At 32.1% G+C, this 14,617-nt stretch overlaps 1 protein-coding gene across 6 annotated transcripts in view; it reads right to left on the bottom strand.

Moving 5' to 3' along the window:
* The window catches only part of NBEA (neurobeachin), a 638,449-nt gene that overhangs the window by 66,863 nt on the left and 556,969 nt on the right, over positions 1–14,617 (bottom strand). For all 6 annotated transcript variants that reach the window (XM_081293195.1, XM_081293196.1, XM_081293198.1 and 3 more), the window contains exon 45: positions 8,361–8,501. In XM_081293195.1, the coding sequence (XP_081149321.1) occupies positions 8,361–8,501 (141 nt within the window). The remainder of the gene's footprint in view (positions 1–8,360; positions 8,502–14,617) is intronic.

The following is a 14,617-nucleotide window of genomic DNA, read 5'->3' as shown; positions in this document are numbered from 1 at the left end:
GACCAAAGCTCTCCTGCATGCTCACAGCAGCCTACAGAAGCTCAAACAATGCCGAGCATTTACCATGCTGCATTATAATTGACTGTTAAGTTGTGTACATTCCCCATTATGGGTAGGTGCCATATCAATCTTATTTGCCATTTTATCTCTAACACTTAGCCCAACTTCTGGTACACTGAAGTTGCTCAATACTTAATCTGTTGAATAAAGCAGTGAAGTAAAGGAAGTACAAATAAAACTGAATGAACTCTAGTCCTTCTTTTATTCTGAGGTGATTACCTTAGGTTAACATAGTATCTGTCATCCAGGACATCTTCCCCTAGCAGGAAATTTAGGAATAACATTATCACAATGTCCTAGCAAATTTAATTTTATAAGGCTGGTTCTATAGTTTTTATGTTGGGAGAGAGACATTGTTTTTGATGTCATTTGGTTTGCTTCCAAGTTTAAAAGGATTAAATAACATTCATTCTTACTAAGAATTCCTCAGTTACTAATAAGTATAGCAAAGATAAATAGTATTTCCTTTTCCATGCCTTAATTTTTCTCTGATAAGTCAAGGATAAATGATATGTCACTCCAGGTTAAATAATGAATGCTAAGAAATCTATATGACATTTTCCAAAACATTTAAGCCTTTTTTCTTATTATATAATCTGTGTTCATTCTTAAGTATAATAAACATTTTTTTTTTTGCCTTTTTAAGCTCCCTTGCTTGTAACTATCCTTAAGACTGGCTCAGGGGCAACGGCTACAAATATTCTTCTTTTCAGTATCCTCCTGAAATGTAATGTGGCTGGATCTCATCAATTTCATGCTTTTTATACACTGCTAATATTTTATGTTCATTGTTGAATGACAAAAAGGTGTGATGAAAGTGATAAGACCAAGAAGGATATGATGATATACCAGTAAAGAAGGCATTATTAATTCACCTGAAAATCAGATACACAATCAGAAGTTCATATCGTTGTTTATGATCTTAAGTGATATTGGAAACAAATAGCTGTCACCAAAATTAGGTTAGGAATATAAATTTTTATGAGATGTCTTTCACTAATGAGTTTGCTTTGTAGACTTAATTTACTACTACAAGTCAGGTAGCGAATTTAGTATATAGGATCACTAAATTAAATTAATTAGAATTGAAATATAAAATATCTAAAAAAAAGCAGTGATAAATTGAATGAAATATAATAGATCTCGAGTTTTGGTTTAACTATCTATCCATCTTGGGCAAGTTACTCTACCTTACATCAATGTATCAAATAACTGTCTCCATTTCTTCATCTATGTAAACTGGGACTGACAATACCTTACCTTGGGGGTGATTATGAGAATTAGATGAGATTAAATAAAATAAATGTAACTTACCTGACAAAGCATTATACAATGACTACCAGCTTTATGCATCATGCCAAGTATTAATTATTGGACTCCTCACCAGGATGCCAGTTCACTGCTGTCCCTGACTAAACTCCTACTTAATTGCTTACGTCTTATTCATCTGTATCCCAGCACCAAGCATGGCTCACTGTTAAGTGTTTAAAAAAATGTTTGTTGAATATACCTAAACATATGCAGTGACTCTTGAGAGAAAGGGATATGGGTAAGATTAGTTTTTCTTTTCAGTTCTTCAGCACTAGTAGAAAGGTCGTATCTTCAAACTCACATCTTCATTATTCTAGGATGTGAGACATTTACTTTTGTTCTCTGTAGTAGTAAACAAAGATTAATTTAGATGGACTAGACTTGCCTCTCTGCATTTAACCTATTAAACAGATGTGAGTGAAGACTCATTTATACTGCAAAGCCTTACTTTTTATCATCAGCCACTAAAAACTGATCTCTACCCCAATCAAAATCATAAAAATCCTTTATAATTTTCAACCCTATTTTAAAGGAATGTTAAGAGTAGCATTGAAGGGCACAGTGAAAAAAGTCTTAAATTGAAGAATAACTTTTTATTTCTGGTAACAAAGTTTATTAATCTGATGGTACACCAAAGCAAAGAATATTGAAGAATTCCAAATTTTACTGACTTAAGCAACTTTTAAAAAGATCTGATTAACAACTGCTTTAGGGCCATTCACTACAATCTGACATATATTCTCATTATTCCTGAAAGCCTCCAGCGGCTACAGTGGTAGAGTACTAATAGAAATTGATAACCTATTTGTTTATAAGTGAGTATTGATATACCAAGCTCTGATTACTGTGGAGATCGCCTTTTTACTATGTTTTTCTCTATTACCTTCAAGGCACAGTGCAAAGCCTTTCTTTTTCATTTGATTCACGCCACACCAATGCAGGATCAAGTGCAATAGGAAGCTTAAAGATCTTTTATATTTTTTCACTTATCACATGTTAATCAAACCATTTTCTATGGGGACATCATTATGTGAGATATGTGGACTTTCTATTAGAAAAGCTTGGGAGATACGATGTATGAGTGAATAAATCTAAACAGCAATTTTGAAAATTAATAAAAATTTGGCACCCACCAGGCTTTAAAAACTCCGGGTCAGGTCCTACAATATAAATGACAAGTGGCAGATTGTCTTCTCCTGATTACATCCACCCCAAGCTCATGTCATATCTTCCAGTTCTTTTTCAGTAATGGAAAACTAAGCTCAGTTAGCCTGTACTAGGAAACATCTGTCCCACTACATGCCATCACAAGCTTCAGTCCCCCTCCAAGTACACTAAGAACCTTATCGGCCTTTTAATGATTACAGACGATTAATTCCATCCTGGATAATCCAACTCCTACCTAACTGCTTTATTCTTCTGTTTTATTTGATTTTTGCTTAATCATCTCAAAAGAATCTTTTAAATGTCCTTTTCTCCTTGTAATTTTCTTCTTTTCCTTCTCTTCATTTGATTTAAAAAACAAAACTGGGACTGGGGTTGTGGCTCAGCGGTAGAGCGCTCACCCAGCATGTGTGAGGTGCTAGGTTCGATCCTCAGCACCACATAAAAATAAATTAATAAAATTAAGGTATTTAAAAAACATTTCATTAAAAAGAAAACCAAAAAACAAAATAAAACCCCATCCATGAATTAATATGTAGTACTTTCAATGTAACTATAGCAAAGAAAAAATGTATATTCAAAGTGATTTGAAGCATGCTAAAGGCAAAAGAAAAGGGAACTAACAGTTACTGAGCACCCTTCTGTGCTAGGCACTGGGTTATCTCAGTTTAAGAATCCTCTATCATCTTTCAGAATATGTAGAATCATTCCTTTTACATTTGTGATATGACATCAAAGTCACATTCTAAGAAATGAAGGAATCATTCTAGTCTTTGTCTAATTCCAGAAATTTATTTTCTTCTATTTCTTTTGAAAGAATCTGGAAGTATTTCTAAGAGACGTTCAAAAGACTCTATTAATTAACCTATGTGCCTTATATCCACTAGGCTCTTGGTTAAATATTCCTCATCTTCCTCTAAGTAAATAAACATTGTTCTTGAACATCAGTATTCAAAATAAACATAGTGAAAATATTTCATTCAGTAGCACTATCTTTGGTTTTAATTATAAAACTTACCAAAGTTCTTCTATGACTTTATTTATTACAAATATATACTTTCTTAATTGATTTTTTTACAAACATGAGTGACAGCGGAATACATTACAATTCTTATTATAAATATATACCACAATTTTTCATACGTCTATACAAATATATACTTTTAAAGATACATCATGGTTTAAAGAGACTCTAGGGCAAGCTTTCAAAACAACCCATAATGTATAAAAAATTCAAATTCTAAACAACATATTTATAAATTAACTTATTTTAATGTGACCTATTTAACTTCCAAGGAATTATGACTAATGTCTGAGAGATAAGTTTTGAATAAGAGAGTTGAATATACTCAATTCAGAAGGTGAATGTGTTTCTGAAGGCTGAAATGGTCCCAGTATAAGATTTAACTGCTTCAGGGTAGTGATGTATGTCCAGGGTAAGGATTAAAGCAACATCATTCTGAATAAAACATTTTGTATTAGTTACTATCTGAAAAAATTCCAAACTTTTAATTTAATAGTTTACTCATCACTTGCCCAATAATAGCTATCAAGGAAACAGTCTTTTTAGAGCCTCATAATTTAGACAAGTGTTTTTACTAGTAGTTTGTCTAAAATAGTATTTTTAACTTAAATCAATGAAGTATTTAGTTAATTAGCATTTCATCCAATTATTATTGTCATATTAAGTCTATTGACTGAAACTAATAATGAGTTTAATGACGTTAGGTTTAGCTGTCTTGAAAGGTAAAGGACAGTTAATTATTTTAATCTGTATCACATTTTTATGAACAAATTCTCAGTGACACAAATTTTAATGCATTTTCTACCTCATAAACTCCTTTGGATGGGAGTGAGGAAATCACAATTCTCTGGGCCATTAGGTTAAACACAAAGTAAGCTATTAGACCACAATACTTCTATTAATAATGGCATAGCCTAAGATCTTTGGGCCAAATGAGTTCCCATAAAAGCAACTCTATAGATTTGTTATATTTGATACAGTAGCTAATAGCCACCTGTGAATACTGAGCAATTCAAATGTCACTGGTTCATATTGAGATGTGTGGCAAATATAAATATACTCTGGACTTCAAAGACTTAAGAGTATAAAATGTAAAATATCTTATATTTTTATATTGGTTACATGTTTAAGTGATAATATTTCAGGCACACTGGATTAACAAATAATTTATTAAAATGAATTCTACCTGTTTCTTTTTTGCTTTTAAATGTGGCTTTTAGAAACTTTAAATTACACAAATGGTTTATGATTGCATATCTATATGCAACTACTATATATCTATATCCTACTACTATATGTAGGATAAATATGTGTGGAATTTTTTGCCATACTGTTGCATAGATTGATAAATCAACTTAAGAATGAATTATAATTGGAGAAAGTGTGTAGCTTGTTTGTGATAGAAAGGGGTCAACTGAAATTAGGAGGTTGAAAACAGAGTTTTTGTGAACCTTTGGATGTTACTTTATGTATTTCAAAATGCTATCAACACATATTATTCTCATTTAATCTCAAAACAATCCAGTAGATTTTTGTTTTCAACTCCAAAGTACCTGAGAGAGGTGTCTTACTGTTTCTGTGACAGTGACTGTCATTCAGGGCAGGTGGTATGAAAAGTCCTCCCAGGTTCCCATGTTTTCTAAACATCTTTCTCTAAGGATTTTGGAGGTCCCTTTGCAAGTTTCATGTGGACTAACATGGTGAAGCCAAATAGACTGTGAGGCTTGAGAATTATTTCTTAACTGGGGATATAGCTCAGTTGGTCGAGTGCTTGCCTCACATGCATAAGGCCCTGGGTTCAATCCCCAATATAACAAAAAAAAAAAAAAATTTCTCATGGGCTGCTTAAGCCCAAGTACATCTTTTCTTGGCTTCCAGGGTGTATCCTAAATAGAAAAGAGAACTTGAACTCAACTGACACTCTTTTCTCTAGGTTTTAACATTTTACTTTATTCAATTTTTTGTTCGTTTCTGGTTCATTTACAGCTAATAAATAATTTCCTACTAATGGTGGTAATGACTGAAAATTTAGCTTTATAGGAACATTTGGTGATCAATCTAATTTATCTTTTTTCTTTTTTGTCTATTTGTGAGCACAAATCAAATAAGACCATATTTTACATTGAGTATAAAGGAAATCAACTCTTTGAAATATTGACTGGTAAATTTTGGTGTCTCTGTGTTTTGTTTTGACCTGTGGCTGAAACTGCAGGATGGGTACTAACAAACTCTCTTGATGTCCATCTATAATCCAAATAGGCTTTGCCTCTTGCCTGAAAGTGAAGCATTCTCCTATCTCTGGAGGGCACTACTTATTACTATCCATAAACTAAAGATACTCCATTCTGATTGGTTTATAGTGATAAATGTTTACAAATATAAATCTAATGTTCTCAAAATTATCAGAAAATAAAAAAATAGAACTTCTAATTACGTTAACAGTGTCAGAGTTTAATGATTTTTTTTTCCTTAAGAAATTTCTAACTCAAATACATTCTTGTAAAAGAATTCAACTTCACATAATTACACTGAATCTTTGGACAAATTAAACTAATTTAATAACTTTTGTCAAAAACAAAATAGTAGTTTTATGTCTTTACCTTTAGTTTATTATTATAGTTTATTTTTAAAAGTAAGATTTGGGTTTGTTTTTTCAACAGACTGGTTAATCTAAACTTCCTCAACTTCTTATAAATAGTATGATTATAAAAGATATAGAATTTATGTTCAATTAAACTGAATCATAATCCTGACAAACATTTTCAACAATAGTGAGTGTTTGTAGTATGTCATCTGCTAGTGGTTTGCAAGTTAAAGTATACACAGAGTGCATTTTTTGTAAGTTCAGTCTCTACTTAAAATGGAAAAAATGCCTGAGGAAGACCTCCAAGCTAGTTTACCCTTTAGGTTTGGGAAAAAAAAAACCCTTTTGAAATAGAAGGTATATTTTCATGTATGCAGCTTTACTAGTGTGGTTCTGAGACATATGAGATTCACATAGCTTAGTGGTCTGAACCATATCTTGGTAAAAGGAGAAAATATTAGAGATTTAATTTAGTATTTTACAGTACTTTTCAGTCCCTTATAGTAAAAAAGGAAAACAAAGAAGTCAGATCATCTGGCTTTAGTAACTATTTCTAACTAGACTAGACTGGAAAAAGCAGACTTGAAAGCTTTTCTAATATTCTAGATAAGAAATAATGGAAATAATGGAAACCTTAACTAAAGGAAGTGCCACAGTTATAGAGAAAAAGAGATAGATTTTAGAGATAATTAGTTGGTAGAACCTACAGATGTCTGTTGGGATATGGGAGGAGGTAAAAATAGGAAAAAATATTTAGGAAAGTCCCCCAATTGCTCTAGATGGGGTAACTGGGTGAATGATCATGCTAGTTATTTAGGAAAAACAGGAGGAATCACAGCAAGTTCATGATAGAGAAAAGTTATCTTTTAAAAATGATATTTATGGTATTATGTGATATTCAGGAACAAGTACCCTATAGGTAGTTGAAATATAAGCCAGAAACTGATGAGAAATATTTGTGATAAAGTTAGAAGCTGGAAGTCACTATTTTGCAGTGAATGACAGCTTTGATAAACTATTTAGAAAAATCCTAGGGAATAAGAATATTGAGGAAAGAAATTTGAGCAAGAGACTGGACAAGAAGTTAGGGTGACAGAAGGAAAAAAAAACTAGAAGGGGATGTTGTCGAGGAGCCAGGAGTATTTCTAGGAGAAGGCAGTGAGCAATGGTAACAGGTGCCTCAGAAACATGATGGTAGGAAATGGGACATTCTGTCCATGTGACCTGTGACCTCCATAAGAACAAGTCAGTAAAGTGAGGGTGGGAACCTGCATCAATCAGGTAAAGACTAAATGTGAGGTGGCCAAGTGGCTGAGCTTTCAGTGGAGGCTGAACTTTCAGTACATGTGACCACAAGGCCAGGAGTTACAGAATGGGTGGGGGCTGAGAAGAGGTTTTTTTCTTTTTTTTTTTTCCGTTGTGGGGAGGTACTGGGGACTGAACTCAGGGGCACTTAACCACTGAGCCACATCCCCAGCCCTATTTTGTATTTTATTTAGAGACAGGGTCTCACTGAGTTGCTTAGTGACTCACTGTTGTTGAGGCTGACTCTGAACTTGTGATCCTCCTGTCTCAGCATTCTGAGCCACTGGGATTACAGGCATGTGACATCATATCCAGTTATTTATTTATTTTTCCTTTTAAAGACTGAAAATACTTGAGTATATTTATGTGTTAAAGACAATAAGGAGGTCTTGAAAACACTTGGAACCTGATATTACAACATGCCACCTAAGAATCAATAATGAGAAGACAGTAGAAGATTAAGGACCAGAGTACATCCTTAGTGAGAAAGGAACAGTAGGTATTAAGGATATACTCCAGAAGGCTGGCTCTTTGTCACTGATTTAGAGGGCTGGAGGTGTATGTACCTCAACCCTAGAGTGTGTGTTTAGCATGTGCCAGGTCCTGAGTTCAATACCTAGCATCAAATAAATAAATAAATATACAAATAAATAAATTATTTTTTTAAATTAAATACTGACTTAGGCTCGAGAAGCTCACAGAATCTATCTTCCTAACTCAATTCCACAAACATGAGAATTCATTAAAAATGAAGAGATTCAGTTTTTGGTAGAGTTTGTGATCTCTAATTCCACTTCACTGCTCTCTAATCTTTAAGATGAATAACAAGTATACCTGGTTTTTATTTAATTTACTAATGTTAAAATACTTTAAGGTATTAAAGGTAAACTGTAACTCAAGGAAGATACTCACAATTCGAACAAGCCAGGATAAGGTCGATGTTGCTGTTGAATAATGTGTATTATAATGGTAGGGTGGGCTTTGATCATCTTCCCATGTCTCATAGCGCTCTGCATAAAACACAGCTCTCTTTGGGTTCAAAGCACCAATTGGCTATAAAAAGATAAAAGGAAATATATTATTTAATATAGTCATTTTAGACAATCTAGATGATAAGCCTTTATCCTGAAAGTATTTCACTACTGATTCATTTCAAGCACAGAGCACAAATTATTTTGTATTATATTTTTACCAAATTGGATTCTGATATTAACTACATATCATTATACTTCCTAAAAATCACCCAAAGGATTATTCCTATGTGCAAAGTTTCTACACTTTGCTAAAAGTTTTAGTGAACTGTTACCAGAGGTGATTCAGTTTTAACTATCAAGGCCAAATTAATATTTTAATATTGTTTTCCTGTCCACTTAACACACATAATGAAAATTTAGCTTGGAGTACAAGGATCCTGCCAGGAGAAGGATGAGACAGTTATCACTGTATCAGAGAAAACTTTGTCTTAATAGTAGTATCACCCAAAGTGTGAAAGACAACAATCTTCTGCATGGGAACACTGATGGGACACTACTTCCACTGTGAGTTTACACAGATGAAGCATCTATCCTTTTTTATTAATTTAAAATACACACCTTACTAAGGGTGATGAAAATAGTCTAGACAATTCAGATTTCCAGAAAAGCGGTTTACTAAGGCCACTGAGACTCTCCCAATAGTACTACCATGCTACTTACCAATTATGATGCTAATCCCTACAGTGGAATACACAGTAACTGCTCAGGATATGAATTTTTTTTCCTTCAATAAAGCATTTGTTAATTGGATCACTGTCTTGAACTTCTTGGCAAACTGATTCATTAAGAATTTCTGGCACAACATCCTCATCATTACAAATAGCCAACTGCCTTAGCTTAAGTTTTTGTTCAATTTTGGCTTTACAGTATATACGGAATCTACTCTTATGATATCAAATAGCACAATTATTTTGTTTTAGGATGCATATTATAAAAAAAGAATTTTATAGTGAAAACAAAAGATGAGTATTAAGTGTAATATCTTAGTCCTTTATTTCAAAATTTAATATTACTAGTTAACTATGAAGTTCCCCCCAAGGCTTAATTTTAACAAGAGAAGTAGTAGAAAATTAGTGCTTCAATGGGACATATAATGTTACACAAGAGAGAAAGATTCATTTATAAATTGCTGTGAGCCTTTTCTTTTGTTCCCAGGAGACTAATTCAAACAACACAATGATGTCAGCAGTTAAAAGTCTGGTAGAATTTCCATATAAACTCTTATTTGCAAGGGTGCTTATCCTGAATGCTAAAATTATTTGTAAATTATTTTCATTTTTCATAAACTTTAATTAGACCTAAAAAAGACTAAGAAATCTGATTACATATTTCTTGTGTATAAGATCATTACTATTTTAAGAGTTCGAAGCTTTTTTGTCTTCATTTTTCTAAAACAAAGTATAAAAATAAAAAATTTGGCTTAAATATATTTTAAAAAATATCTCAAGGCTTAGAATTTATTGTGTTTAATATCATTGGTTATCTGAGATCTTTTGACACAGATCTATAAAAGGTACTAAAATTTTGTTAAACATTCCTTAAAATCTCAATATTTAAAATAAGCCTATAATTTTTTGAGAAAAGGATAATTAGTAGACAATGGAATGAATGAAAGCTTTGTTCCTGAAATTAAATAGTAAGTTTTTCACTCAAAATTGCCTAAATATTTTATATGCACAGATATGTTTTTCTAATTCAACATTTTTCAACCATTTAAAACATTTAGTATTTTGTTCTTTCTTGAATATGCTAATAGATATTCCACATGCATAAAATGCCTGCCCAACCCCTAGGGATCCGCCTTATCTGATACAGTTTGTTCTCTAAGACATCACAAAACATTCTTGAAAAAGGAACATGGCCCTTCCTCTAATCTTTTCCAGCCTTCTCCTCAACTACTGGAAAAGGGATAAACTAAATATTTACATTTTCCATTTTACTCAAGTTTCATCAAAGTCATTTTATTAGAGTGTTTTAGAGAATATGCTTGGCAGGAAACAGCTGTACAGTATTAAAGTCTGTATGTGTCTCCATTAGTAATTTCTTAAAATGTATTTTAAATTTTGAATTTTGGCTTAGTGCAATTACAAATGAATTTTATGAAACATAATGTAAATAATTTTATGAAACATAATGTAAATAATTTGTGCTATACATACTATTCTATCATTGGCTTCTAGTAGTCAAGAAACAAGTCATTTAAAGGAAAAAAAGCTTCAAAATGAGAATTTTGCCATTTGTGGTATGTTTTCCTATGAAAGCCAAACATGTCATATATTACATCATATTTATTCATCAATTATCTATCTACCTACCTATTGATAAGACGGTAAATTTGCTGTTATTTTAAAATTTGAGCCAAGAGTGCAACATCAATCTTTTGAATTTGGCAGGTGAAAAAGGTAAGAATTTTGATAAAAATGTAAGAATATACTTAATGAAATTTACAAATTTAGTTTGTAGTCTTTTTTCAATTTTTATCAAGAGCCAATTTCCTTTTCTGTCAACAGTGGGAATTTAGACACGGCTACTGCTGTGTTGTTTTGGGTGCCACCATGTAAAAAAAAAATTTAAGAAAAACTTAAAAACTTGGTACTGGATCTATTGCTGTTTTATTCTTGTGAATTTTTTGTACAAGTAAACACTATAACACATTACAGAAAATCATGCATATGATCATGCAGAAATGAAAAATAAAATTTCTATGCCTATAAAACTTATAATTCATTTAAAAAACTGCCATAAAACCTAGATAATTTGCAAGAGCACTATTTTTTTAAAGTTTTTTAATTGTCCATGGACCTTTATTTTATTTGTTTATATGTGGTGCTGAGAATTGAACCCAGTGCTTCACACATACTAGGCAAGTGCTCTACCACTGAGCTACAACCCCAGACCAAGAGCACTGTTTTTAACATGGAAGAATCAAGCATGACTCATGTACAAAATTCACATTTTTTTGTAAAATTTGTGAGAAATTATTTGTGTAATATTACTATGTCTATGCTAAACATGTTATCTTTATTGAGAAAAAGATGCTATTTTCTCGACTCTTCCCCCCAATTTCTTCTTTAAGATTAAAGTGAGAAATCTAAGACTTACATCATAAAACAAAAACAAAAACAAAAAAACCTTTGTTTTTCTGAAAAAATTGTGATTTTATTATATGGAACAAAAATCCTGACAGATGGTTGTGAAGATTTTCATTAGTGAATGTTCTGAGAAATATTATCATGAATAGATTTGTTGAAGTTTGTTAACTCCAGTGTTTCCTTTTATTATATTTGTTTGTTTTTACATAAGCCATATCTTTCTTTTTGTTTTCATAACAACTGTTAAACATGAAATAGAACAAGAGTTTCTTAGATTATACTTTGAGGAGTTCTGGTGAGAATTCTTTTGGTAGATTTAAATCTAGACTTTTCTTTGTTTTCCTTTTTCTATTTTCTCTTTGTAATCCTTTAGCCTTGAACTATCAATATTTTTTTCACTCTTATAAAACCTTCCAAGTTATATCAAGTCCTTTTTGGGGGGAGCAAGCATATATAAATTTAATAAGCAAAACTGACCAACAAAAATTATAGAAATTAAAAAATATATTGGGTAAATTGTGTTACCTGAGACACTAGAAGGACTCTTGAAAAGAGTCTGAGCACAGAGCTATTTTAATTAAATAAATAAATGTTGATTGATTTGAGGAATGGTCAATGTAGCAAAGTAGATTATAATTTTTGGAAATGCTCATGATGTGGATGGCAATAAAATTTTAATGATATGGGAAGAGCTCTCTATAGATGCTCCAACTACTAATGATACTATATATTTGTATAGGATACTGTCTTCACATCCATTTTCTAGGTTGATTTTCTTCAGTGAGGTCAGTAAGGCATTCATTGTGAATATACTTTCAGGAGGAAAAAACCAGGTACCTGGTGCTCTAATCTTTCCATACCACTGGATTGCATTTTCATTACTAAATATAAAATTTATATCAATATAATTTGTATTTTCTTCCATAACTATCTTTTTCCTCCTCATCTGCAAAAAGCCTCAGGAATGAAGAGAATCTTATAGGATTGCTAGTTCAACATTCTATGTCCTAGATGAGGACACTGTTTCTTAAGTTAAATCAATATTGCATTGCTAGTGGTGGCTATACATTTTACAGAATCAGCAGGAAATATAGGCTTGATACAACTGGAAACTGGGTACAGTGAGTGATTTATTTGGCTTCTAGGTAGAGCTTCTAGTTATCGGAACATTCTTAACATATATGAGCTTCTAATATGTCTAAATCATCTTCCATCATGATAAAGGGCTTGAAAATCCTCAAAAAAAAAAAAGCTTCAAGAATTCTTGCCTTTTTCATTTTTTCAGTTGTGAACTACATGATATCATTCTGGAAATCCTTAGCTTTGACATTGTAGAAATCATTTCTGCAGATCATTCTGTGCTCAAGTAAATTCCCTGTCTCCTTTCTTATCTGGCTAGGGAACTTCGACTCATTCTGGAAGCAGTTCAAATTTCAACTGTGAAGCCTTACGTGACACCATCTGGTAATAGTTAGGCAAGTTTACAACCTTTTTAACCCAGAAGACTAATACTTAAAAGAAATGCCTTCTCTCATTCATCTCTGAATTCTCAGCACCTAATACAGTACCTGGCTCTTTTTTAGGTGAGTAATAAATGCTAAATGAATGAAGACTGATTACTGATTATATAATATTTTATAAAACATCCATGTGAGACATTTAGACAAAATTTTTCGTCAAAAATCAAAAGACAAATAACAAAAGAAAGAATATTTTTAGCATATAGAATAAAGGGGAAATTTTCTCTAAAATGAGCTTTTACAAAATCACTAAGAAACTGATCAATAATACAACAAAATAAATAAGCAATTTTGAATAGGTAGTTCAGAGAAAAATAATAATTTCCAATATAAGTAGGAAAAATCAGTACCAACTCTACAATGTAATGAATATCTTTTTTTTTTTCCTGCTTAGCATCCATTACTCCTTCTTATGTGAACCATTTCTTCTTTACCTCTAGTCTGCCTGGTACACATGGGCTGACTTTCTGGGTGGGTATGGGATTCAGACCTGTCATTCAGTATATTCTATTCATGTGGCCACTATAATTGGTGCAGAAATGGGAACATAATTCAACCTGATCCAATGAACCTTGGCTGCAACTGTGTGGGGGAGAAGCCCCCTGTCTTTTGGGTTAAGAGACATCACTTCTGCAACATGGAAAGCCCAGAGAATAAAACCAATGCAGAAAAGTAGCAGAGATGGGCATAGGCAGGACACTGTGGAGAACTCTTAGATTCAGTTTCCTGGATTCTACATTCCCCAGATTTCTCAGTTATGAACTAGTTAAAAATTTGTAAATTAAAGTTAGTTCAAGTTGACTTTCTGTTACACATACAAAGTCATTACTATACACGCAAATGTGAAAAATAAAAAAAAAGCTGTTTTTATTTACTAGATTGCCAAAAATTATTAAGTTTCACAATACTCTGGATTGGCCAAGGTGTAAGAAAACATGGTATCTCAATATTATTGGAAAAAGTATAAAGGAGTATAAGTTTCTTGTGGGGAAAACTGGTAATATTATACAAAAAATATTATATTATACAAAAAATATTGTATACATGCACTTTTGATACAATAATTCAACTTTGAGGATTTATAATATGGAAAGAATCAGAGCAAGGACATTTCTCATACCATTGCTTGAAATGGCAAAACAAGACAAAAAACTGGAAGTAGTCTAAATATAAGGGACTGGTTAAAGGAATGATGATATACCCACTGCTGTATATTTTGCAGCAATTTAAAAGGCTGATTTCAAAAACAATTTCATTCAATAAATATTGGGTATCTATTATGAGTTAGAAATTACTATAAACCCTGGAGTAAGGTTAAAAAAAGTCCCTGGTCCATGAAACTTGCATTTAAATGTGTATGTGTGCATTTTTAGGTGTGTAAATGTATATGTATATAGGCTGAGGCAGATGAAATCTTAGTGAACAATTAGGTAAATAAGAAAATATCAGCTATAAGTATTCTACTGAGGATTAAAACAGATTAGCATGATAGAGCTCAGGTGTAAAAGATAAGAAGATTCCAG

Source organism: Spermophilus citellus, assembly GCF_964194105.1.
Source record: "Spermophilus citellus genome assembly, chromosome: 1".
Taxonomy (NCBI): domain Eukaryota; kingdom Metazoa; phylum Chordata; class Mammalia; order Rodentia; family Sciuridae; genus Spermophilus; species Spermophilus citellus.
This window is presented reverse-complemented; position numbering and strand designations above follow the sequence as displayed.